This window comes from Neolamprologus brichardi, chromosome 22 (assembly GCF_056152115.1).
Source record: "Neolamprologus brichardi isolate AB-2024 chromosome 22, ASM5615211v1, whole genome shotgun sequence".
Classification (NCBI taxonomy): domain Eukaryota; kingdom Metazoa; phylum Chordata; class Actinopteri; order Cichliformes; family Cichlidae; genus Neolamprologus; species Neolamprologus brichardi.
This window is the reverse complement of record NC_142124.1, coordinates 8,670,815-8,694,185: the sequence shown is the minus strand read 5'-3', so window position 1 is coordinate 8,694,185 and position 23,371 is coordinate 8,670,815. Positions and strand designations below refer to the sequence as shown.

The window sequence follows — 23,371 nt, the reverse complement described above, 5'->3', positions numbered from 1 at the left end:
TTACTGAGTTTGACCAACGTACTTTCTTTATTTGGCAAAGTGAATGTGGATAAAAGCTCAAAGCCATCAGCTGTGTGCCTATAAAATATGGAAATAAATGTCAAGTCACTTTAGTATTCTTACATTGTTAAAATAAATGTTTCATTGCAGTTTTCCTGTGTTCTACTTTACAGTCTGTCTTGTATTTTTGTTTTCACTACTGTTCTGCAAGTATCTGCGGACAGGATGGCGGCTTCCACAGGCGAGCGCTGCAAATCTGTAGCAGCCAAAGAGGTTACACACCTTTTTCACACACATACACACATTTTTCCCTTGGCAACTGGTGATTGTCTCAAACCCTGTGTGACTGAAGCCTAATGTTAGCTACTGTCTCTACAACTATGTCAGATGTGCAGATTATTTTAGAAATGATGTTTATATATGGCACAAAGACTTTTAACATTTTAAAAGTTGATTGCTTCATAGTCACACAACATATGAGTGTAGATGACTTGTGTTTAAAAAAAAAAAACTTTCCAGAATTAACTGCAAGCTCAAAAATACAAAACACAAAAAGCAAACTATCCTCAATACTGATATTTTAAAACAACAAAGAGCAGTTTTACCCATGAATAGTTTTATTCATAACATTGTTATACAAGACAACGTAAAAAGAAGAAAAAAACAAAATCAAACAAAATCCATGAATTACATAAATGCAAAATTCAATCCATTTGAAATTACCAAATAACATTTCATTGGTATTAAAACAAAAAGCCCAGTATTACATTGAAATCCTCAAAGCAGCTTAACAGATGTTCTTCCTGTGTAAACAGAAGAGTTTAATAAAGCTGATACAGTGTAGCAGCATGGTTAGTAAAATTACATTAACTGCATATCAACGATGCAAAATCATTACTTTAAGGACTTTAAGAAAGAAATTCCTTGTTCACTGATTAGTGACTGTCAGGCATGTATCGTTCCCTTAAGATAACATTATCACTAATGTCAAGTAAACTTAAATCTAAAGAACACTTTCCATCCGTCCATTTTTTTCGCTTATCCTCCCTCCCTCTCCCCAGCCGCCGCCTCCTGCTTGCCCAGGAGAACACCGAGGTGTTCCCAGTTCAGCCGAGAGATCAAGAACTGTGAATGGATCTGACTGCAAAAAGTTTAAAACTTCAATATAAATTCTACCATTTTCATGAGGAGCTTAACAGAAAATCAGAATCAGTTTAAAAAAATCAATTCATGGCATAAAAAGGAGGTAGCAACACATCTGAATATAAAATAAAACATTAATGCTGCCTTTCTACATTGAAAGAATGTAGTTAGTGAATCATTCGGTTCAGCATCAGTACATGAGGACGAACAAGTTAGCCGTTGTGTCTGAGTGCAAATAACCTTTCACGTGATAGTTGTGATGGGAAAAGTCCATCAGCAGCTCCTCTGCTGCGATAAACAACCTGAACTACAAAGGTTCATTATAAAAAGCACAAAGCACTTTAAAGGTTTTACAGCATCATATGCATTTTACATCCCCCATGGCCAATCCTGCAACACAATGCTCCCATTATTTGGGAATGTTTTTACTTCCACAGACTTGAGACCTCTGAATCAGGAGAGGCTGCCTCATGTGAGGCATGATCCTTAAGAAGAAGTAGCTGCAAGAAATACACATTACATCTTTCAGGAACCAGAAAAACAGAATTCATTTGGCCATTTCCCATGGGGCAGGAACGAGAGGCGTGTGTGCTTACAGAAAAACTGCACTCATTTCACTCCTGCTAACTGCATTCTTGGACACATTCTTGGCCTCTGGTGAACACGTTGTAGACGTTCACCAGAGGAAACATGACGAGAGCTCCGATAAGAGAGCCGGCCTGGATGGAGATGCCGCACCACAGCAGGGCGGCGTGACCCGCCTCGTGAAGCAACGTACCGATCACCACCTTCAGATAGGAAAAGGCACCAGTGAAAACAATCCAGGAGATGACCTGTAGGGGGCACAAATGGGCAGGTGAAATCAGTGAAGGATATTATTTAAAAACAGAAGAAAATGTGGTGGGACTGAAGGAGTGTGGGCCTCTAAAGATCTGTTGTAACTCATGTAGACTCCTGTCTACAATTCTGACTGCTTATAAAGGCATTTGGATTCATTTTCAGAGGTAAAGTTATACCAATGTACTGTTTTGCTTCATAAAGTACACCGACTGAGGAACTGGGTGCGCGTGAGTGTAATTTACACTCCTATAATCTCCGATCGGCACATCGCAACCTGCTCCAAGTATCATTACTGAGCAAGCAACAAGATTTCACTGATTGTGAGGTTTTATGACACTAAAACAGCTAGCAGGCTATATTTATAGCTCACTATAAAGATGGGCTATTATTCTCAGGAAGCCGTTATTAGTAGACTTCTTAATCATGATTATTAAAGGTCAGAAAAGTATTCAGTACAAGTTCAGGGGTAAAATTTAGAACAATTTTTATACAAGATGTATCACAGCAAAAAATGCAAATTGATGACTATATATAGGAAAAATGTTTAAATAAATAAAAACATGCAGAAATGTTAAATATGAAGTGAAAAAAAATCTGTTGGGATTTTTGATTCTTAAACACAAAGACAACTGATCATCCAGTACTAAATAATGCAGGTCTGCAGCCAAAAAAAATCGCATAGGATTTTTTGACTGTTTCTTATAGATTTTCACTGAAACCGTGAAAAATATCTTTAAAATTCCATCACGTCAGTTTTGTAGTTTAATTACGTGTACAATTTCCCTTTTTAAATTGAAATCTGGTGTCTTATACTTGAGTCAAAAAAACATATCCAATAATGATTTCTTACATTAATTTAATATTTCGGGGCGATCGTGGCTCAAGAGTTGGGAGTTCGCCTTGTAATTGGAAGGTTGCCGGTTCGAGCCCCGGCTTGGACAGTCTCGGTCGTTGTGTCCTTGGGCAAGACACTTCACCTGTTGCCTACTGGTGGTGGTCAGAGGGCCCGGTGGCGCCAGTGTCCGGCAGCCTCGCCTCTGTCAGTGCGCCCCAGGGCGGCTGTGGCTACATTGTAGCTTACCATCACCAGTGTGTGAATGTGTGTGTGAATGGGTGGATGACTGGATATGTAAAGCGCTTTGGGGTCCTTAGGGACTAGTAAAGCGCTATATAAATACAGGCCATTTACCATTTACCATTTCTAAGCGTGAGACTCGAGAGAAATGCAAATAGAAAATGTGAGGAAATGAGGGGGATCAGTAGGAGGGGGAGGGGAGGGTACGGTGGGTTTGGCGGTGCGAGGAGCTCAGATGATCACGTCCCAACAGGTTTATTTTGTTCATAGCGAAAGGTAAGAAATCTCAGAAAAATTATGCATGGTTCATTTTAATAAAATATTGATTTTTTTTTCATTGCTGTTGTGCTTTTTTTTATGTAAACTCCTCATGTTTTGCAAAACCGTACATGATAGAGGGAAGTGGAAATCATTTTTGGATTCAGCACCATAAAAAAACATAAAATTTAACAAAAATATCCCATGCAGCTGAAATTTTTTTTTGCAGACCTATAATGCATAATCAAAGGCTCTATGAAGGCACTCTTTAACCTTAAAATTTCTAGTTCCTAGTTTGCTCTGATTTGGCGCGTTGTACATTCACCTAAAAAGGAAATGATCCTCAGGGAGGAGACACAAATCCCTTTGAGGGTCAAACGAGGAAGGGCTTAATGAGATTCCCTAAAAATACTAGTTTAAATGTGGGAATTCGTTTTCTTTCTTTATTTAAAATCAGCTTTATTTTTATTTATCATGCCCATTTAGAAATGTATCCATTGTTGTTATACTATAGATGTCAACTAATTTTATTTAAAGGTTAAGCTTAAAAATAGTAATTTTGATTCATTTATTTGTTTAAATAAATAAATCAAATTGCTCAAGTTTACAGCTCCTAACTGAGAACCACTGGCTACGTAAGGAGCCAAGATGGCCACCACTTCCAGAGGATCATTCCCTTCCCCATCACCCAACCAACATTTGTTGCCTCTATAAACAGCTTTGTTTGCTTGTTATTTCTGGCCTTGGCTTAAAGGCCAGATTATTTCTGCTGAAATAATAAACACAACATCTACTCTTTGTTCAAAGTTGTATTTGTGGCTGCGTACAACATTTTCAGGATGTGTCTCAGCCTCCTTGACGGGATGTAACACCCCAGCCCAGAAATAAATGAACCCACTCACCACTAAAGCCACACCAGCATGGCTTCCTAGGAGCGGCGGGCAGGGGCTGAGGGCCGCTAACGCCATGAGATAAGCAGCAAATACGCCACCCACCAAAGCCAAAAATCCCAGAGGTGTAGAGGATCTGGAAAAGACAAGTTTTCATGAGAAGAAGTGTAAATATAACAATGAAATCTCACAAATAAGTCTTTATTTCTGTGTTCTCACCTGAGGACAACGAACATAGCCAGAAAACACGCTACGGGATTCGCTATGTTTCCAAGGACCACAGAGAGGTGGAAGGTCATGGTGCCATAGGGCAGGCAGGAGAAGCTCTGCACAGATGGGAGGACTCCATTGGTGAGGGCGTTGGAGATGGCGAGCAGCACGAGCAGGAAGATGTTTCGTGGTGTCCAAAATGTCTGAGCCGGTGGCTGCTCCTCCACCCGCACCTGCTCCTCAGACACTGGCGTCCCTCCGTTGTACAATCGGTGCGTCTCTTCTTCATCCTTTGCTGCTGCACCACTGTCAGACTCCTGCGGTGGCGGTGGCGGTGAACCCTGCGTTGACTCTGACGGTCTTTGCGTCAAAGCCAGGAAACTCAGAGCAGAGATTGAGAGCATCACAAACAAGAACCAGAAGAAATTCTGGGCGGGAAAGTTCTCTTTCAAATACTCTGGTTGCACTGTGCCGTTCACAGTTTTACACTCCAGCTTGCCAACACCTTGTCCCAACGCCACAATACAAGGGAACAAGGCGCTGAAACCTTGACCAATGAAGAAAGTGCGGATATACTGAGGTGGGTACCGGAACATGAAAGGCAGAAAGGTCACGTTGGACGTACAGCAAACAAACGATAACACGAAAGTCAAGACCAGGAATGGTACGGATCTCTGCTCTCCTGCCACCATGACAGTGTGGCACCAGAAGACGGCCAGAAAAGCGGACGCCACCACTGCCAGTATCTGGATGCAGTGGATGGTGAGGCGTTCGTTTAAGCGCCCAGGCGCACAGTGGTGTGTGATGGTCACTGCTATTGGTCCCAGGTTCCCAAATGCTATAAGCACTGAGAGGTAAGCAGGCAGGTTCCAGCCTAAAAGAGAAGCAAAACAAACAAGTTAAAGTAATAAGATCTCAATAAGAACACATTTTTACAATTTTGTTTAATAAATGTGTTTTGATTCTTTTGAATTCATATTTGTGTTCTTTTAAAAAAAATAAGGATACCACATTATTCTGCTGATCTTAAGGTGCTTTTTAAAAACAATTTTGTGCATGTATGTTTCTATTAAACGATGCTAATCTGTTTTTATTGCATCAAGAGTTATTTTGTTATAGAGTGATGCTGCGACCTACTCCCTGAGTTCACAGCAAGTTCAATATTGTGAGTTTGCTGCCCTCATCAGGCAGTAAACTCATAATAAAATAACTGGTATTCACTGTGTTTGTCTGTGGTGTCTTGTTAACGAAAAGGTGTCCTTTGGATAACCACAAAGACATTAAATGGATATAAGCAAGAAACCTCTAACCAGTGCAAGTGTAAGTAAGCTGGATATGAGCCAGTCTGACAGAATATTAGCCATTTTCAAACATAACTGCAACACAGGAAATTTTTAGTTTGTGTTTTTTTGTGTTTTCTCAGATTGGCCCCAATATGTGTCAAACAGAGGAATGCATTTAGTGAAAATTTTAGTTGTAGATTTGAGTTTTAGATCAAGATGACACTTAGCCTGTAATAAAGTTTAGTTATAACTAACATGCAGCTTTGTAACACTGATTGAAAACCACAGTTATGTTCATACCTCAGTTTTGACTTTGAGTGGATGAATAATTTAAAAAAAAATAGCTTAAAAACTAAAACCTGGTCTCTTGATCATGACTGGGTCATAACACCCCTACAAATATGTGATGAACCCACTGAAGTTTTCTCATAAATATCATCCCATGATGAAGCACTTCAAGTCACTTCAATTGGTACACCATGCAAGTACTGGGTTGGATCCCTTACTGCCCTTAGAATTCATGCATGCTGGAAACATTTCTCAGAGTTTTGGTCCATATTGACATGATAGGATCACACAGATAATGCAGATTTGTCAGCTGCACATCCATGATGAGAATCTCCACCACATCCCAGATGAACTCTATTGCACTGGGATCTGGTGACTGGAGGCCATTAGTGTACAGTGAACTCACTGTCATGTTCAAGTAACCAGTTTGAGATTATTTGAGCACTGTGACATGACACATGACTCATCAGAAGATGGGTACACTGTGGTCCTAAAGCGATGGACACGGTGAGCAGCAGTACTCAGACTGTGGCATTTAAATGATGCTCAGTTGGTACTAAGAGACCCAAACTTTGCCAAGTAAATATCCCCAACCTTATTACACCAGCAGCCTCGTTGATGCAAGGCAAAATGGATCCATGCGTTCATGTTTTTACGCCTAAGTGAGACCCTGTCATCTAAATTTTGCAGCAGAAATTGAGACAGATGAAGAAACATTTTCCAATCTTCTGTTGTCCAGTTTTGTTTTGTTTTTAGCCTGTGTGAACTGTAGACTAAGTTTCTTGTTCTTAGACAACAGGACTGTGATCCAATGTTGTTTTGGCTGCTAAGGTTTCAAGTTTGTGCAGCTGCTGAGCTACACAGTGGACAGCTTTTCAATTTTAAATAATTTTCTGGAAACTCCAGAGATGTTCATGGGGAAACTTCAAGTAGATAAGCAGTTTCAATTCAGTGACACCAACAAAGGCACTTAAATCATCTTTTTTCCTTCCATTGTGATTCTCAGTTTAAACTTCAACATCATTTTTGCCATGTTTACATACCTGAATCCAATGAGTTGTTGCTACGTGACTGGCAGCTGAACAGTAGTACCTAACAAAGTAACCACTGAGTGTACATAGGTAAATGAGTAAATCTATAGGAAGCATTTGGTTTGCACCAGGCAATGTGGAAAAATAGCAAAGTATGCAAAATTGAAGTTATAAGTAAACAAACATCTAAATATGTACAGCGTGGCTATAGAAAAACAATGGAATAATAAAGGTTACCTTTCAATCTATCATTATTTTATCATTTACCCGACAAAGGTATAAAGAAGCAATTTGGTAAAACATAGTTAAAATGTGCACAGTAATCTCTAAACTGGTAACTGTGCACGGCCACAGCTGTTGTACAGATCATCTGTTATAGTTAATTTTCAATTTTGGTGGTGAAAAGTTCCAAAACAAATGAAATTATAGAGACCATGGACTAAATGTTGGGCCTCAGAAATAATATTGTAAATATATAACACTGAAGCATTTCAATGTTAATGCAGGAGTTATAACTACATAACATCGGATATAACAGCCTATAAACTATACTGCAGATAATAATAACAGGTTTAGCAGTTTAGTATGTAAAGTCTAAACTCGCACATTAACAACAGCCGAGGAACAAAGTAAGAGCGCCATCTCTTAAAAAACTCGAAAACACAACTACATTTGAACGCTACACCTAACCAATTTTGAATGCATAGACTGATAATGTAACAATAAGGTGGAGCTAGCTGTTATTGTTCACCACCGCCTCCAGAACCTATATAATAAAACCAATGAACTCAAATAATGTGGAAACGCTGTGATGCACGCTATGGATTAGTAGGGGAAAGGTCAAAGCGGGGAAGCGTGGGGTTGTTGGTGGCGCTTCCTACAACCTACCTTCGGGTAGCACGCCGACAATCACCGGGAGCTCGACCCACAGACTGTTGACAGAAATCCAGGAACCCATGGCGAACAGAGCCATGAGCCCGTGGCTCACCGCGGCACTGCTCCACCACCCACCGGACATGGTCGCGCTTAGTCCGGCTAATTCAACAGAGAAACGCTAATAAAACGCTTGCCTCAGCTTGTGTCCAGCGTGTTCCTCCATACCTCCCTATCTGGGACTCGAAACAGAGGACGTTTACGCAAAGTTCCGCCCCTTCGGCTGCCTTCGAAACCGCTCGGAACTTAAATAATCGGTTTAAAAAATTTATTTAGGCTTTTACGCGCTTCAATTTTGCATTTTTTCTACTTAAGCAAAGTACACATTCCACACTAGGTTCGCTGCCAAGTTGTATCGTGAATTGTAATTCAATGTAATTATGACCTCTAAGTCATTTTTAATTACCGCACTCTGGTATGCTGCCCTTTCCTACAGCACCGCGTGTTTTCCCTATTCTTACAGTGGTTCTCTGACACATACAAGCTCCAAATTTTTAAAGCACCGTTTAATATAACACGTTTGGACATTAACTCGGTTGGAGCGTTTTCATACTCGATACGGAATTCTCTACATTCCGACAACAGTGAAGGCACCATCTTGAATAGGCTTGGAGTTCTCTTGTTTGCGATCCAGCGGGCAACTCACAGACGGCTCATTGTAAACAACTGTTACCTTTAAAATAATTAAAGGGGGTTGCTTGTTTTTTTGTTTTTGTGGTAAGTCAACACTGATTGTTGCTTAAATTGCGACACTATCTCTACTTTAACAGCTAATTAGACTTATTACAGCCAAACAATGGGCTTTGCTGCTCTTCTCTAGCATTTTAATAATTAAAAAAAAAGAGAAGATCCCAATACTATGACTTTCGATATAGCAATCCCACTGCCACCCTATTTTTGTTTTTTACCTTTGTGTGGTGTTTATTTAGCTTTAAATAACTTCGATTTATTTAACCCTTTATGTTGTTTTGTGTTCTGAGTTTAAGGTTAAAACAATAAACACGATGATTTTCTTTATAGTGAATTCAGAAAATGGATCCAGCAGACCCAAACAATACACAAGGGTTAAAGGATAAGGGGGCGCAAGAGTTTATGATCATGAACTCGTTGACATAGCTGATTAACTCACTCACACTGAGGCTTGTGATACAAACACAAATGCCCTTCAGATCTGACAAACACGAGGTCACCAACAACAACATCCAGACATTTTGTCGTTTGGTTGATAAATTAAGTAAAATAATTTGACAGTGGTCAATTTCTTCAAATTTTATGTGAGGATTAGTTACAAACTCATCGAAATTATCACAAAAAACATAATACTAAAAATATCCAGTCTTTCCAACTAATGGCATGTACAAAATAATTCATTATGTGATAAGTGTGTTTTTGCTTAGTCTGAAGCCATGCAGTCACATGAGGAAGTCACATGATAAGATTTCATCCTCTTGACCTCTTCTCTAGATATCATACAGTTAAAGCACTCATGTGCCGCTGCTGCTTTGACTCGGACCGGTCGCAGCTTCCGTCGTGTCCTTGAGCACCGGCTTCTTTTTGGTCCTTCTAGGCGCCAAAACGATAGAGTAGCCAGGCTTTACGCGCGGAAGTGCAAGCTTCAGCTTCAGTGCCATTTGTGTGCTGTTGTGGAAAACCATATCCAGGTGAGAGTTTGCGTTGTTCAGAATCATTTTCTGATACACGATCTCGCAGCGCAGCCCCTCCCGTTTCTCAGCTCGCGATTTTCCATCGAAACGCAGCATCATTTTATCGACATCCTGCTGAGTTTTGCATGGCCCTCCGTTTCTATTCACTTGAGCTATTATGTAATCCCTGTCCATGTTCTCCTCTATCTCCTCATACACCTTTATTGCCTTTTCTATTTTGCTGGCATAACCTTTTTTCATCTGTGGACTGCGGGTTTCTTTTGAGGTCCTTCTAACTTCCAAAATGGAAGAGTCAGAGTCGTCAGAGCTCTCATCAGATGAAGCAGATTGGTATTTGTCTTCTTGGGAGCTGCCTGATGACAAGTTCTTATCTACAGAGTACTTTGTTGACTTCTCAGGCCTTTTCCTCTTGTAAGGGTATGTGTGGCCAAAGGGGTACTCGGCCATCAAAACAGAGAATGTGCAACTGACCAACTGCAAGCTCAAATTGGTGGAAGGAATTTGGGAAAATTTTCCTCCTGGCAGAAAATCCTTGAGGTGTTCTTCAGTGACTGAAGCAATCACCTTTATCGTCCTCTTCAAGCAAGCTCTGATCAGATCTCGATTCGTGTGCCACTGCCCACAGTAGTGAAACACTCCGTCAAAGGTTTTCTCTTGCAGTGGGTACTGCAGAAAGACATCTGTAGCCTCCTCTGGTTCCAGCAGAGTTGAAGGATCTTTGGACCAATCGAGAAATTTTTGGTAGAGATAAAGTAAGTACTGGCTGTAGAGGGCGTACTCTCCTCCACTCTTCAGAAGCTGCCAGTAAGGACCGAGGATTTTGCAGTACACAATTGCCAGAACACATACGAGGCTCTGAATCACAGTGTCGTTCGCATCTGCGGCAACACTCTCCAGAATAATGTTCGGGCATTTATCGTTGTTCAGCGACAGCAAATCTGAGAAGAAGAGAGCGATCTCTTTGTGGTGGTGGATAAGACCCGCAGCAGCTTCAAAGTAGGTGTTGAATCTGTTTGACTGATTTACCGCCAGTCTGGAGGGATTATTCTTTTCCTCACAGAAAGCCACCCAGTACTTCCTGTAGTTTTTCTTCTCGGGGGTGCGAGGGCTCAGGATATCACACGCCATGTGAATATACCGTGAGGTGGCGCTTTCTGGAAAATTGACAAAGTTCTTGAATTTAGGGAGCTTATCACGGCCTAGCTTCTCTCCCGCTGACTCAATGATCTCCTTTTCAAAGTCAAATATGTGCTGTTCCACTACATCGTGAACATCAACGAGGAAATTGGCATTGTAGTTTAGAAACATGACAGGAGAGACAAGGGAAATGTGTTCATGCATAGCCTCGAGCTTCTTCTCAAACACTGCCATAGCTGGATTGTCTTTGAATGTCAGAGCGTACTGATTTTTAAGGAGATCCAGGGAAACCTGCTTGCACACTTCCGTTTTCCCGCTGTACACACTGGACAGTTTATGGACAGTCAGCATTGCGATGTCAAGCACAGTCATAGACTCTACTGTGTTACCCGAGGTTTCGTCTCCACTGTTGGAAACATCCATATCCTCATAATTTCTATGTACAGCAGCATGATTGTTTTGTCCTCTTATTTCATCTCTGTCCATCTCAGGCTCCTCACTTTCCATGATTTCAAAAATCTCGTCTTCCTCTTTGATTATAACTTTTTCATAATATATGCTCTCATCTCTTCTCATGCGTTTCTTTACAATAAGCTTTGGCTCTTTTATCTGAACCAGTTCAAACGGACTTTGAAGCATATTTTCAACCAATGCATTCCTCCTGTTACTTCTTGTTTCTGAATTGCAGCAAAACGCCTTTAACTTTTTTATTTTGGCTTTGAGGACTTGATATGCCCTTTGAACATTGCCATTCTTACAGTACTGTGAGTTGAAGTTTCTAAGCCAACTTACTAGAACAATTGGGGAAATTTTCTCCCTGCTCACAAAATTGCTTAGTTCAAGAATCAAGCCGTTTGTGACTTCGATCGACTTTGCCCGATCTGAAAAATCTCTCATTTCCAAAAGATCTTGCCGCTCGACTCCAATGCTATCACATATTGGTCCAACAAAATTAAAATTGACATCTGATTCCAGGAAAACCAGCCTTGCATCATATCCAAGACTCAGTGTTGTGGCAATGCCTCTTCCAATCAAACGGCGAAAATCTGCTGACTGATGTGCGGGGAAGATCCTCTTGAGCCAATCCACAATGGCAATCCACGGAAAATTATTGTCCTCTCTCAAAAGTCCTACTTGGATCATAAGTCTGTTCTTGCAGGGGCCCTTTTGAAGCTCTAATTCTTCTCCTGATTGAGGACCAATGAAGTCCGCAACGAGCTTCCAGTAGTACTCATCTCCTGAAAAATAGAAATCAAAGTAATCAGAAATGTAAACCATAACAAAGAGGTAAGGCTTTTTAAATGAACTGGTATTAGGCACAGTCACTATGTGAAGGTTTATCAGCAAAAGCGACTTAAATACAAGCTTTACTAAGTAGCTGTTTACTTGCAATGCATTCAGACTTACTTAGATTGGCTTCAGTCACAGCTGCTTTCCCACAAAGAGAAAAATCTTGACCCTCCTCCATTGTATGCTGTTTTAAAAGAGACAGAGATGAAATTCTTCAGTCCTCAGCCTACAGAAGACGACGCTTTCTAGACAAAAACTGGATGGATAATGCATGACAAATCAGCATGATTAAGATCTGAAAGACCAAACAAAATAACAGTGGACGAGAACTTTTCCCTGCTTTTACAATGACAAATTTGTCCTAAATTTGTATGAAGATGAATGACTGAAGCTAAACAGTTAAAACTGTAGCTGATATTTCAAAATGTGATGATCTTAATAATAATTTTTGCCGTTTTTCTTGCACATTTTTTATCTTCCCCTGCTAAAACCCATAAAGAGTAATAGTTCTAATACATCACAGTGAGAAAAAGTGCATCATGGCACAAACAACAAGTAACAACCATTTCCTTATTGCGTCAAGTCATTTTATTTTATATTTTGTATTGGTAAATGGCCTGTATTTGTATAGCGCTTTTAGTAGTCCCCCCTAGGGACCCCAAAGCACTTTACACACCCAGTCATCCACCCATTTACACACACATTCACACACTGGTGGAGGCAAGCTACAGTTGTAGCCACAGCTGCCCTGGGGCAGACTGACAGAAGCGAGGCTGCCATATCGCGCTATCGGCACTTTTGGCCAACACCAGTAGGCGGTAGGTGAAGTGTCTTGCCCAAGGACACAACGACCGCGACTATCCGTATTTTCATAAAATGTCTTGGATCCAGGCCACGTCAAATTTCTCTGAAAAAAATCCCATTAGTGTTAAAAATTTCAGGTCCCTACTGTCATTAGTTTTCATCTTTTCAGAGGGAATTTGAAATTTCACTATCTGGAAAACTACTTGAGAACGGCCCTTCAAATATTTAGGGTACTATGTCTCAACACACCACTACCTTCATCCATTAAAATACTTTTTTCAGAAAACTATTATTTCAGAATGGACCTGAAATTTGACATAACTCTCACAAAGATGAAAATATTTGACTTGAGTTTTTTCAGACAAATGTGAGACTTTGCTTTAAGCATCTGCAAAGAAACAACACTGACACTCTGTATTCCCTAAAAAAGAAAACAAGTTGTTTATATTTTTTTCTCATTATAATAAAATTTCATGTTACTAAATTGAATCTTTTCAGTTAATCAATCAGACTGATTACTAACAATCTGACTTTCAAACAAAACACATTAAATTTTTTGTTTTTACAAAATTACATTTTCACACAGAGAAACAGTTTACTTTTCACTTGTAAGAATTGCATATATCAGCAACTATATTTCTAATATGTCTGTATTTTATCAAGCATATGCCCAGTTCATGTGTTCATCTATGATTCAATCCCCCATCTCTTTGTATGTTGTCTCAACCAGATGTGGTTTTCAACACTACCAGGCTTTCTGAAGCTCTTTCAAAGTGTTTCTTTGGACACTGGGAGCGTTTTCATCCATTTCTGTACCACTTTCAGAGTATTTTTGTTTTTAAGCCATTTAGCTTAATTATTGAATTATTTGAGTATAAAAACAAACCTAAGTCAAGCGATGACAGCATGTTTATACATATCAGACTACTTATTAGCAGCCTGTCACAAAACATATGTGTTGTCATTTAGTTTTAGTTTGTTTGAGCTTATGAAAAATGCCAATGATAGCACAGCGTGACAGACATATAATAGTATTTTTGGATGAACAAGGTGATTCCCAAAGACCTGTTATCCTAACATATATGCTGAGATATAGTACATGTCAGCATGGTGTGCGTTGTGTCTTTAATAAATCTGAGGAAGCTGGATCTTGTCAAAACTGATAGAATGCACACAGATTTTTACCACAATGCGATACAATTTGGAAAGCATCTGATTAGCTACAACTTCCTTTTTCAGCATGACAATGATCCCTGTCAATGTAGTAAAAGCACACCTGGATAGAAAAGCACACAACTGAACACTATCAGTCACAGGCTAACCTCAACATCACTGAAGCAGTGTGGGATGATATTGGCAGAGAACGGAACAAAGAGGAAGCAACTTCCAAAGAAAAGCTTTAAATGCCCTTCAAGAAGCCTGGAGAAGATTTCTTAAAGAAATGACAATAAAGCATGTCTAAAACAATCAAGGCTGCATTGAAGAATATAGATGGTCCTATCAAACATTGACTTTCAAACTTGTTAGAATTGTAGAAACTTAGTTTTTACCATGTATATTACATTTCCACATATGTTTACATATGTTACAGTGATTTGTTGTACCCATTACCCATTTTTCTAAATATAGCTGGTACTAGTAAAAAATGTAATGTTACAAAAGTGTGTGACATATATTCTAACTAGTTAAAATTCCAAAAAGACATATTCATAGTTTAATTTTTACTTCTCAAATAACATTTAACAGTAAACACTGTTTTCAGGAGCAACTTAAGTGATCATCATAATTATTTTTAACTGATTAAAACTGAATTAAAGAGAGCTACAACTAGTCTAAACTAGGTAACAAACATGTAAATTATAAAATAAAAAATATTAAATATAAATGCCTGCAATGGTGTTTGAATACATGTCAGTTATAAGTTTTTGACTAGCTATTAAAGTTATGCAAATACAAAGTTATTAATAACATGTTGACAAATAAAAAGATGTTACTTATCAAAGTGAATTTCTAAAAAGTTGGTCTGTAATTATAAATAGTCAAAAAATAGATGAATAAATAAAATTACCATATCTATGGCTGTTAAATACTACAGGGGTGCATGTCATAGCAGATCAAAAGTACAAAACAACAACTAAACATTCTGCAGAAATAATATATTTAAGTACACTTGTATGACGAACATGTACATCACATACTAATTTATCTTGTGAGAGGGGCTAAGCTATGTAAAGAATCCTTATTGGATACTATGTGTGTTTTATTATCAGTAAACATGTATAATTAATTCCTAACATGTATAAATACATCGAAATATGTGAGTATTCCTGTGATTTAATGGCGTTATAAGCAGGTTTTTCAGAAAAAAAGGAGTGTAGCTACATCTCTAAGTGAATGCTAATGCTGGACTAAATCTACATGCTAATGCTAGCCTTCTGAGCAACATGCTACTATTAGCACCTACTTTACTAGCACAAAACTAAGCATGCAAAAGTGCAATAATCCGTGATTAATACCTGAGCAGAAAAGATGTGCTGGGTTCTGTAGCGTTCCCAAATAATTTGAACTGTATGCGCTGTAAATTTATGATTTAGTAGTACAAGTTCTTACCCAGAAACAAAACACCAGGCGCCTGGGACACGCTCCCTCTCAGAATACACCATGAAGGGGTGGAGACCGTGCGCTGCAACGATTGGTTGGTTTTACAGAAGGCGGGCATTTGTCGAGGTCTCAACGAATCATTGCTGCGAAACGGCCGTGAAGCCCCACAAAAAAAGAAACGGGGAACGACAGATTTTCAACTTTAACTGTGTTGTTGGTTAACGTGTTATCCTATAGGATGTTAGTTTTCATTGAAAAGACTGCACTTTTATATATTTATTGTTAAATTGCGTGTTTCTATGCAAATTAATGATTTTAAATTTTTATTTATTGTTTCATAATGAGCAGGTGGATTTTTTAAATGCTCTCAGTTTTGTGTGAAATGCAACTCTATAAGTAAATAAATGATTTAAAGATTTATTTTAAAATATATATATATATATATATATATATATATTTATATTTAGTCTGCGTGGAATTGCAGCTGAATGTGTTATAACGACGGTAATATTTTGTTACTTGAAGACATTTAATAAAGTTTTTTGTTAAAAAAAATACCAACAATGCGAAGTGCATTGTGGGTCCACTTATTGCAGTTGTCTTCGTGATCGAGCGGCAGGTAATGTAAAACAGCAATTTATAAATGTATTGTTTTAAAAAGCATTTCTGTTAATAACATTTGTTTAATTATCGATAGGCTCTGATAATGCTTACTGCCGCCGTCGCAACGATTTCCATGCCGTATTTTGTCATATTATGCTCCAGGGTGATTTGTGGGAACTAGCTCAGTTAACTGGTGCCAGGTAGCGTTAGCTAACTCTCTAAACGATGGCTAGTTAAGTAAGAGCTTAGTAATAATAAAATGTTAATATATTGCGTTTGATCGTCATTTCTCGTGCTTCACATAAAGTCGTCGGTAGAGCCGTTTTCTGTTTGCAAACAATGAACATGCGCGCGCAGTTTTGAAGTGGAAAACGGCTTGTTAGCAAACGTGAGCAACAAATTTCTGTTAATATGGCTCATATCGTTACATAAAGTGAATCAGCAAAACTACAAATGCATTCAGTAAAATCCACCTTAGCCTCTTTCAGGATGCAGTTACTGTACTCCACATTGAAACCCCAAACAATAGAAAACAGGGACAAATTAAATAAATTACAGTTCTGCAGCGCAATATTGGATCCTTGGCTTCATGTGGCTGTAACAACTCGGCATTGTTATAGATGTGGTCATGCAGAAGTCTCCGTGGACTGTGATATTTGCAGAGGACAATGTGAGATGTAGTGAAGGTAGGTAGAAGGTGTAAGTGAGTTTGGAGAGGTGGAGGTATGCTCTTAAGAGAAGAAAAATGAAAGTCAGTAGAAGCGAGACATATCCACGTTTGTGAATGAGATGGAGACTGGTGTTATAGAGGAGCTGCAAGGCATAGAGTTAGTGAAGTTAGTGTTAGTTTAAATACCTGGGGTCAATCATCCTAAGGACAGTGCACAAGAGAGATGAAGAAGATGGAGTGGGTGGAGATGGGGTGATTTGTGACAGAAGCATAGCAGCAAGACTTAAATGGAAGGTTTACAAGATGGTAGTGAGACCTGCTAGGATTTATGGTTTGAAGATATTGGAGCTGAAGGTGTTAGAGTTGAAGATTTTCTTTGGAAGGGACTAGGATGGATATCAGAGGGACAGTCATTTGGAGAACACGTTTGATAGGCAAAGCTAAAAATGGTTTGGGCATGTGCAGCGGGGGGATAGTGATTATATTTTACAAGGGATGCTGAATATGGAAATGCCAGACAGGAGGAAGACTGCAGAGGAGATTCATGGATGTATTGAAGGAGGACATACAGAGGGTGGGTGTGACAGATGATGGTAGGGAGAGAGTGAGATGGAGGCAGATGGAAGCAGGTAAAGAAGGTGACTAACAAAAATAACATCTTTCTAGATGTTTGGTCATACCACAGTAGATTTTTGTATTTATATGTTATCCCAGCTCTAACTATCATATATTGGCTTTGAATATTTCAGCTGGTGTAGAATTAATTAAAAAATCAGAAAAAAAGCCTCTTAATGTTCACTGTTCACAATACCACGTTTTGACTTACGGGCCTGTATAACAAACTTTCACTGGCCTCTACAATATTTTTAATGACCCAAAGAAGCCAATTTAATTGTTTAATACTGGAAGCTCTATCTTTAATAATGTAGTATAAAATAATACTAGACCTATATTTTATAAAGTTACATCTCCCAAATAAATGGTATCCAAAGCTGTAAAATAATTGTCATGTATAACGTTATCTACCCCCCTTTCCCTGCAGGAACCACAGCTGTTAGCCTTCTGTTAGCTATAAAAAAATTTAATGATAATTTCAAACTGAATAAACAGACTGCATAAAGACAGCTCCGCTTTATTTAGTCGCGCTTTGCAAATACTACCTGCGTGAAAAAAATACTAATTTGTGGGTTCATTTTGGCCAGTGAATTGATACATTGAAACTGGCCCCAGTGGGCCACTAATTATTTTGAACCCTGCAGCTGTAATTTGCTTACCCTTTGTTATCAAAGTACATCAAATGTCTTAGTTTAAAAACAGATGTCTGTAGTCTGTCTAAGTAAAGTTCACAGATGGAGCAGTATGTCACAAAAATGTATCCTCTGCAGAGGAAAACAACACATTTTCACACCAAATCTCTCCCCATCTATTGGGAGTTCTGAACAATCAATTTTTACAGTTTTGTTTTTGTTGCCACTTTGCTCACTTCACTATGTGCGTTTTGTTTTACCCCCAGTGGAGATCAGATTACTCTCACAGACTTATCTTGATCTGCTTCTCATTCCAGACATTACCACCTATGAGACTATCATGCTGATAACTGGTTTTCCTGGATTTAATCTCACTGTAAACTCAAGATAGCAGCAACTATGGATGCATCTGAAGCAGAAGCCTCAACACAAAATCAGGGAAAAGAGGAAGGTGCATCATCAGGTCAAGGAGATGCTGGAGCAAAACCAAAAAAGGCATCTTTGAAAAGAGCTGCAGATGCCAAAGCAAAAAAGAAGCACAAAAAGGCTCGAGTGTCCAGACCTGCCCGGCCTGGTTATACTGTCCATCAAGGGGAAGATATGCTTCTCGTTATATCGAGTTCCACCTCCCAGTATGACGGGTCAGTGTGGACTCTTAAGAAAAAGAAGGGGAGCAAAAAGAAGAAGTTGGCAAAAGGGAAAGGAAAAGCCAGTCAGGTCAAGAAAAAGAAGACAGTCAATGCCAAGCCCAAACTGGAAAGTAAACCAGTTATAGAAAAAGAAGAAAAAGTCTCAAATTTGTTTATAACTCAGGAAGAAGACGACCACAGATGGGGCCAAAGCCTGCCTGAGGAGGTGCTAATTAATATTTTTCAGATTGTGGTCATTCAAGAGGGAGCAGTGCCCTTTTTATGCAGGTATCGTGTCCTACATGTGATTTATTTGTAATTAAACTTATGAGATTAAGACTGAAATGTTGCATACACTATTTTAATCAAAATCATTTCATGCAAGTTAATCATCTTTCACTTACTTCAATACCTTGGATATCAATCTCATAACTTAAAGTCTGAATCTCTCTACATAACCTTTATTATTATTATTATTATTATTATTATTATTATTAAGACTGCAAGTTATTTAATTTTATGGATAAACATTAAGAAAACTGATAAAACTCCCTTCAAGGGAATTTCTTTACATGTTTGTTTTGTGCGATTGAACAGTTTAACGCATTCACGTTACTATGATAGAACAAGCAGATACTCACATTTAAAAAGCTGTGTTGGATATGCATTTTTCAGCTCTACTTTGGGAAGTAAAAGTCAATGAATCCATCTTCTTCCATTTAATTCAATTCACAAATGATGACTTGTGATGAGGCTGGAGGCTATCCCAGCTGTCATTCATAGGGTCAGAGGCGGGGCACACTTTGGAAGTGTCAATAGTGTGTCACTGGGCTAACATATAGAGACACTGAGTGTGAGGGAGCCAGCATACCAACCCAGAGAACCTTCTTGAGGTCAAGTGACAGTCCTAAGCACCGCACCGCTTAATTCTTCCTGGTGTTTTCGGTGTAGGGCGGGGAGAGTTTGTCGTCTGTGGAACGCCGCTGCCTCCAGTCCAATCCTGTGGCACAGAGTGACTGTGGGTCACTGCTGGATTGCACCAGGGAGGAGCCAACTACCAAAAACTCAGAAGAAGATTAAGGACACTTTGGACTGGCTGGCACACAGCAGGTTTGTACTTTATTTAGTTTTTTGCTTAAGTCTTAAGCATGTAAATGAATTCTAAACTGTGTTGTTTTCTAGATTCTCTCAGCTGCGAGACTTTTCTCTGTGTCACTGGACAAAGAACGTTGACTATGCATTAGAGGTAAGTCATCGAGAATTAAGCATTATTTGAAAGATCTTCTCATCTGAAATGATTAGTACATCCATACACATACAAATCCACAAACAAGCTCTCCTCACACAAGTTCAAAGAAAAGAACATAAAAATCATTTCTTAATGTATTTTTAAAAATACAGTTATAGTCAAGACTTCCGTTTTCTTGGCAACTGTTTTGATAATCATTGATTATTTTTCTTTACTTGGTAATAAGTTGGTTTCAGCTTCTCAAGCTTAGAGAGTGTAAAGTTAAAGAATATTTCTGGTGTTTGTTGGAGGAAAATTGAAGTAACTCCCTTTTATATTTTACAGTGAACATATTGATGACAACCTGTAGTGAAAAATGAACTAAGATATCCATCATTAAATATAACCTGATCCCATAAGCCCCAAATCCCAATAGGATATTGTTTTTGTCCAGAGAGTATTTTTGATTTTCCAGCATATTGATTGATTATTTCACTACAGGTTGTCATCAACATTACATTAAAAAACTACACTGGTTGCGAATATTTTCTTCCTAGCTTGACAAGACCAGGAAAAATTTAACAAGCCTGAATACAAAATAAGTCTTAAACTGAGAAACTCCCCTTCACACACTGGTGTTTGTTCATTTTGGATCCTGTTCATACATAAATTACAGTTCACTTAAAAACAATATATAAAGGAATAAATGTTTCATTTAAATTTTGGTTTATCTGTATTATTTAATACTTAGTATGTGGCTTTTTTTGAAATCATCATCAGGTTGTGTCGCAGTACTGCCCTCATCTTTGCTCCCTCAAGCTTTCTTACTGCACAGGAGTGACAGCGGCGGCCTTCCACAGCCTCGGTCTGCACAGCCGCTCCCTGCACAGCTTAAATCTCCAGTATTCAGAGGTACGTGGACCTGTGTAGAGATTTTCTAATAGAAGCCATGCAAAGATCTTTTGCTTTATTTGAGTTTCACTGTGTAATGAATGTGCAGTGTTTTACAGTACAGGGAAAGTTCTCTATGCTTGCTCTAAATTTAAAGTGTAACTTTAAGGGTTTGTCAAGAATTTAATTTTAAGCACAAATATAAACAGATATTTATGATGAAAAATATGTCAACTGTTTTTACTTGTCTTATATTAACTATATGATCTTTAAGGGATATTTTCTCAATGCAGATTACCATTTTTTATTCATAAGAAACTTCATCCACTTTATATAGGCGATATATCATAAGGAGACCTATATTCAGCCAGGCATGGTTGCATGTAGAGAATTTGCAGGATAACTTGCTTTTGCTGTAGTTCCAGGTTGAAGGACTCCTTGAGTATCTTGAAAACCATGGGAGCCAGATCAGGCAAATATTGTTCAGTCATGGACTAAAGACTGACAGACTTCTGGCTGCAATCACTGTAAGACTTTTCTCTCTTTGTGTGTTAAACACGTGCTACACAAAGTCAGTGCTGCTGGACAAATGAGCTTAATAAATGCAGAGCATTGCTTTTTGTTTTTCCAGCGGGGATGCTGTCCCGATTTGGAGATGCTGGAGGTCAACACCAAGCTTGACAGTAAAGACTGCCAACTTCCTGTTTGCATCCAGGCACTACAGATGGCATGCCCTAAACTCAAGGTAAAACAAAGGTCTTCTCTGTTTTAGTGTGACTACATTAGCTTTTTTACATTAAAGTTTAAACTCTTAATCAAGAAGATGAAGAAAAGCAGACGTTTTATTAATTGTTGATTGATTCTTTATTGTTAATATTTAAATTCTAGCTTTTCAAAGACTTTTTGGATCTATTGGTTCTTGACTGCTGGTTGAAAAAACAAGGTGCATTTGAAAATATCGTTATGAACCCTGGTTGTATATAATTCAATTTTTTTTTAGTTTTTTGAAATGCTACAGAACAGTTATTTAATTGAACATGTTCTGCACAATTCCTGCTCCACCTTTTATTCTTGGACTCTAGTAGAATGATTTTATTTCATTGACAGTCTAAAGTAGTTCTTATTCCTCTTATACTTGGCTACTGTGCAGCATGTATGTGACAGAAAATAAGGAAAAGCCTAAGTAGCACTAAAGCCAGTAGCTGTAATTTCTTATCTACTGGCACAGTTTGCACTTTACTAAAGGTTACTTGTTCTCCCGTGACGCTTACGTACTGCTTCCCATCAGACCTTCCGAATGATGAACGTCCAACCTCTTCATAAGGGAATGCGTTTTGGTATCGACCCAACATCAGGCTTCCCATTACTGGAGGAGCTTTGTATCGCAACCACATCGTTTTCCTATTTGACCGACAGAGATTTGAGGGACATTCTCTTCGATTCCCCGAAACTGCGAGTGCTGGACCTGCGAGGCTGTTCTCGAATCACATCGTCTGGTCTTGCAGCTTTACCGTGTCTAGGTATGTTCGGCAGGAAATCAATGCTTTTTGCTTTATGTCACCAATACCGAGAAGCTCAGTTTGGATTTTTCAGAATGAATCTATGAGGACCTGGAAGTTGGAGTCAGGACAGTTTAGTACAGTTTGTACACAAAATGTGTCTGAATTATTTGAAGGCTTCACATTTTTAAACTATTTCAAACATTTATCTGCTTTATTTTACTGTCTTGTATTTGGCAGAGCTTGAGTGTTTGTTCTGGGGACAATATTTCAGCAGCCATGTTGGGTTGTCATCGCTTAAGAAAGGACTTCACACGTTGACCCAAAAATGGAGTCGAACTTTGCAACAGCTGGACATTGCACATCAGCTCTTCACTGAGGAAGACTTGGAGTTAGCAATGAGTTACCTTTGTCAAGCTGAGGCAGACACACTGCGCTCACTAAACTTGAGTGGGACCAGAATTACACCACGTGCACTCAGGTAGTAGTAGTAGTTTTGTACTTTCCTCAATAGCGCCGCAAATCCAAAATAACCTCTTTATTAGACAAAGTGCAACCAAAAAGAACTGAGCCGTTCCCATTCACGTCTGTGCTTTGTTTTGCAGGCCAGTCATTGGACAAATGACTGCTCTAGACTACCTCAACCTTTCATCCTGCCGCTATCTCCCAAGAGGTGTAAAGAGGATTTATCGTGGCCAAGAAGACATCCGGCAGCTGCTGGACAAATTGGAGTAGCTCTCACATTCATGTGGTTCCAGGAATCAGAAACCAAGTTTACAAGGCAGACTTGAATATCTTAATGCAGGCCTCGCTGTGGGTTATATTGTCTAATCGATGTGAATATTTTGCCCTCAGGACTTTTTTGATAGACATTTTTTCTGCCTGTTATTGGTACGAAATTGACATTTCCGTGTTTGAATGCAAGAAGCAGTAGTTTGCAAACCTGTTACTACTGCATTAATGTCAGGTGGGGGGTTTTGTTTTTTGTTTTGACAATAACCAACACACAATGCGTGACACCTAGTACTGTATATAGATCATTTTATTTGTAAAACTAAATATTCATTTGCGTGTATCTTTTTTTAAAATGTGATTTCTGATTTTTTATTTTTATTTTTTTGTATTTTTGATCAAAAATAAATGTTTAACATGTCACA

General features: G+C 38.8%; 3 protein-coding genes across 4 annotated transcripts; 1 reads left to right on the top strand and 2 right to left on the bottom strand.

Annotated features, from left to right (window-relative positions):
• Positions 1-1,052: 1,052 nt before the first annotated feature.
• On the bottom strand, positions 1,053-8,135 carry slc52a2 (solute carrier family 52 member 2). The gene is made up of 4 exons (XM_006794408.3): positions 7,907-8,135; positions 4,426-5,290; positions 4,219-4,342; positions 1,053-1,976 (listed from the first exon to the last, which is right to left on the bottom strand). The coding sequence occupies exons 1-4, from the start codon at positions 8,034-8,036 to the stop codon at positions 1,767-1,769; spliced, it is 1,329 nt and encodes a 442-aa protein (XP_006794471.2). The 5' UTR covers positions 8,037-8,135; the 3' UTR covers positions 1,053-1,766.
• A 1,070-nt stretch (positions 8,136-9,205) lies between these two features.
• On the bottom strand, positions 9,206-15,506 carry LOC102791524 (uncharacterized). 2 transcript variants are annotated; one of them, XM_006794409.3, is made up of 3 exons: positions 15,457-15,506; positions 12,160-12,226; positions 9,206-11,990 (listed from the first exon to the last, which is right to left on the bottom strand). In XM_006794409.3, the coding sequence occupies exons 2-3, from the start codon at positions 12,218-12,220 to the stop codon at positions 9,436-9,438; spliced, it is 2,616 nt and encodes an 871-aa protein (XP_006794472.2). In that variant the 5' UTR covers positions 12,221-12,226; positions 15,457-15,506; the 3' UTR covers positions 9,206-9,435. The 2 variants fall into 2 exon arrangements, with proteins under 2 accessions (XP_006794472.2, XP_035765210.2); XM_035909317.2 differs by having other exon boundaries at positions 15,363-15,504.
• Positions 15,507-15,979: 473 nt separating this feature from the next.
• fbxl6 (F-box and leucine-rich repeat protein 6) lies at positions 15,980-23,358 on the top strand. Its single transcript, XM_006794410.3, has 10 exons — positions 15,980-16,066; positions 18,285-18,884; positions 19,548-19,706; positions 19,779-19,842; positions 20,605-20,736; positions 21,135-21,242; positions 21,347-21,460; positions 22,004-22,235; positions 22,455-22,695; positions 22,820-23,358. Exons 2-10 carry the CDS (start codon positions 18,367-18,369, stop codon positions 22,947-22,949), a joined length of 1,698 nt encoding a protein of 565 aa, XP_006794473.2. The 5' UTR covers positions 15,980-16,066; positions 18,285-18,366; the 3' UTR covers positions 22,950-23,358.
• The last annotated feature ends 13 nt before the right edge of the window (positions 23,359-23,371 follow it).

Excerpts from the sequence above, each read along its gene's own strand:
- LOC102791524 (XM_006794409.3), bottom strand. The coding sequence starts at position 12,220 with ATGGAGGAGGGTCAAGATTTTTCTCTTTGTGGGAAAGCAGCTGTGACT. Across the intron at positions 11,991-12,159 it reads TGTGACTGAAGCCAATCTAA|GAGATGAGTACTACTGGAAG; the intron begins GTAAGTCTGAAT and ends TCTATTTTTCAG.
- fbxl6 (XM_006794410.3), top strand. The coding sequence starts at position 18,367 with ATGGATGCATCTGAAGCAGAAGCCTCAACACAAAATCAGGGAAAAGAG. Across the intron at positions 19,843-20,604 it reads ACGTTGACTATGCATTAGAG|GTTGTGTCGCAGTACTGCCC; the intron begins GTAAGTCATCGA and ends AATCATCATCAG. Across the intron at positions 21,243-21,346 it reads GACTTCTGGCTGCAATCACT|CGGGGATGCTGTCCCGATTT; the intron begins GTAAGACTTTTC and ends TTGTTTTTCCAG.
- slc52a2 (XM_006794408.3), bottom strand. The coding sequence starts at position 8,036 with ATGTCCGGTGGGTGGTGGAGCAGTGCCGCGGTGAGCCACGGGCTCATG. Across the intron at positions 4,343-4,425 it reads GCTATGTTCGTTGTCCTCAG|ATCCTCTACACCTCTGGGAT; the intron begins GTGAGAACACAG and ends TGTCTTTTCCAG. Across the intron at positions 1,977-4,218 it reads ATGCTGGTGTGGCTTTAGTG|GTCATCTCCTGGATTGTTTT; the intron begins GTGAGTGGGTTC and ends TGCCCCCTACAG.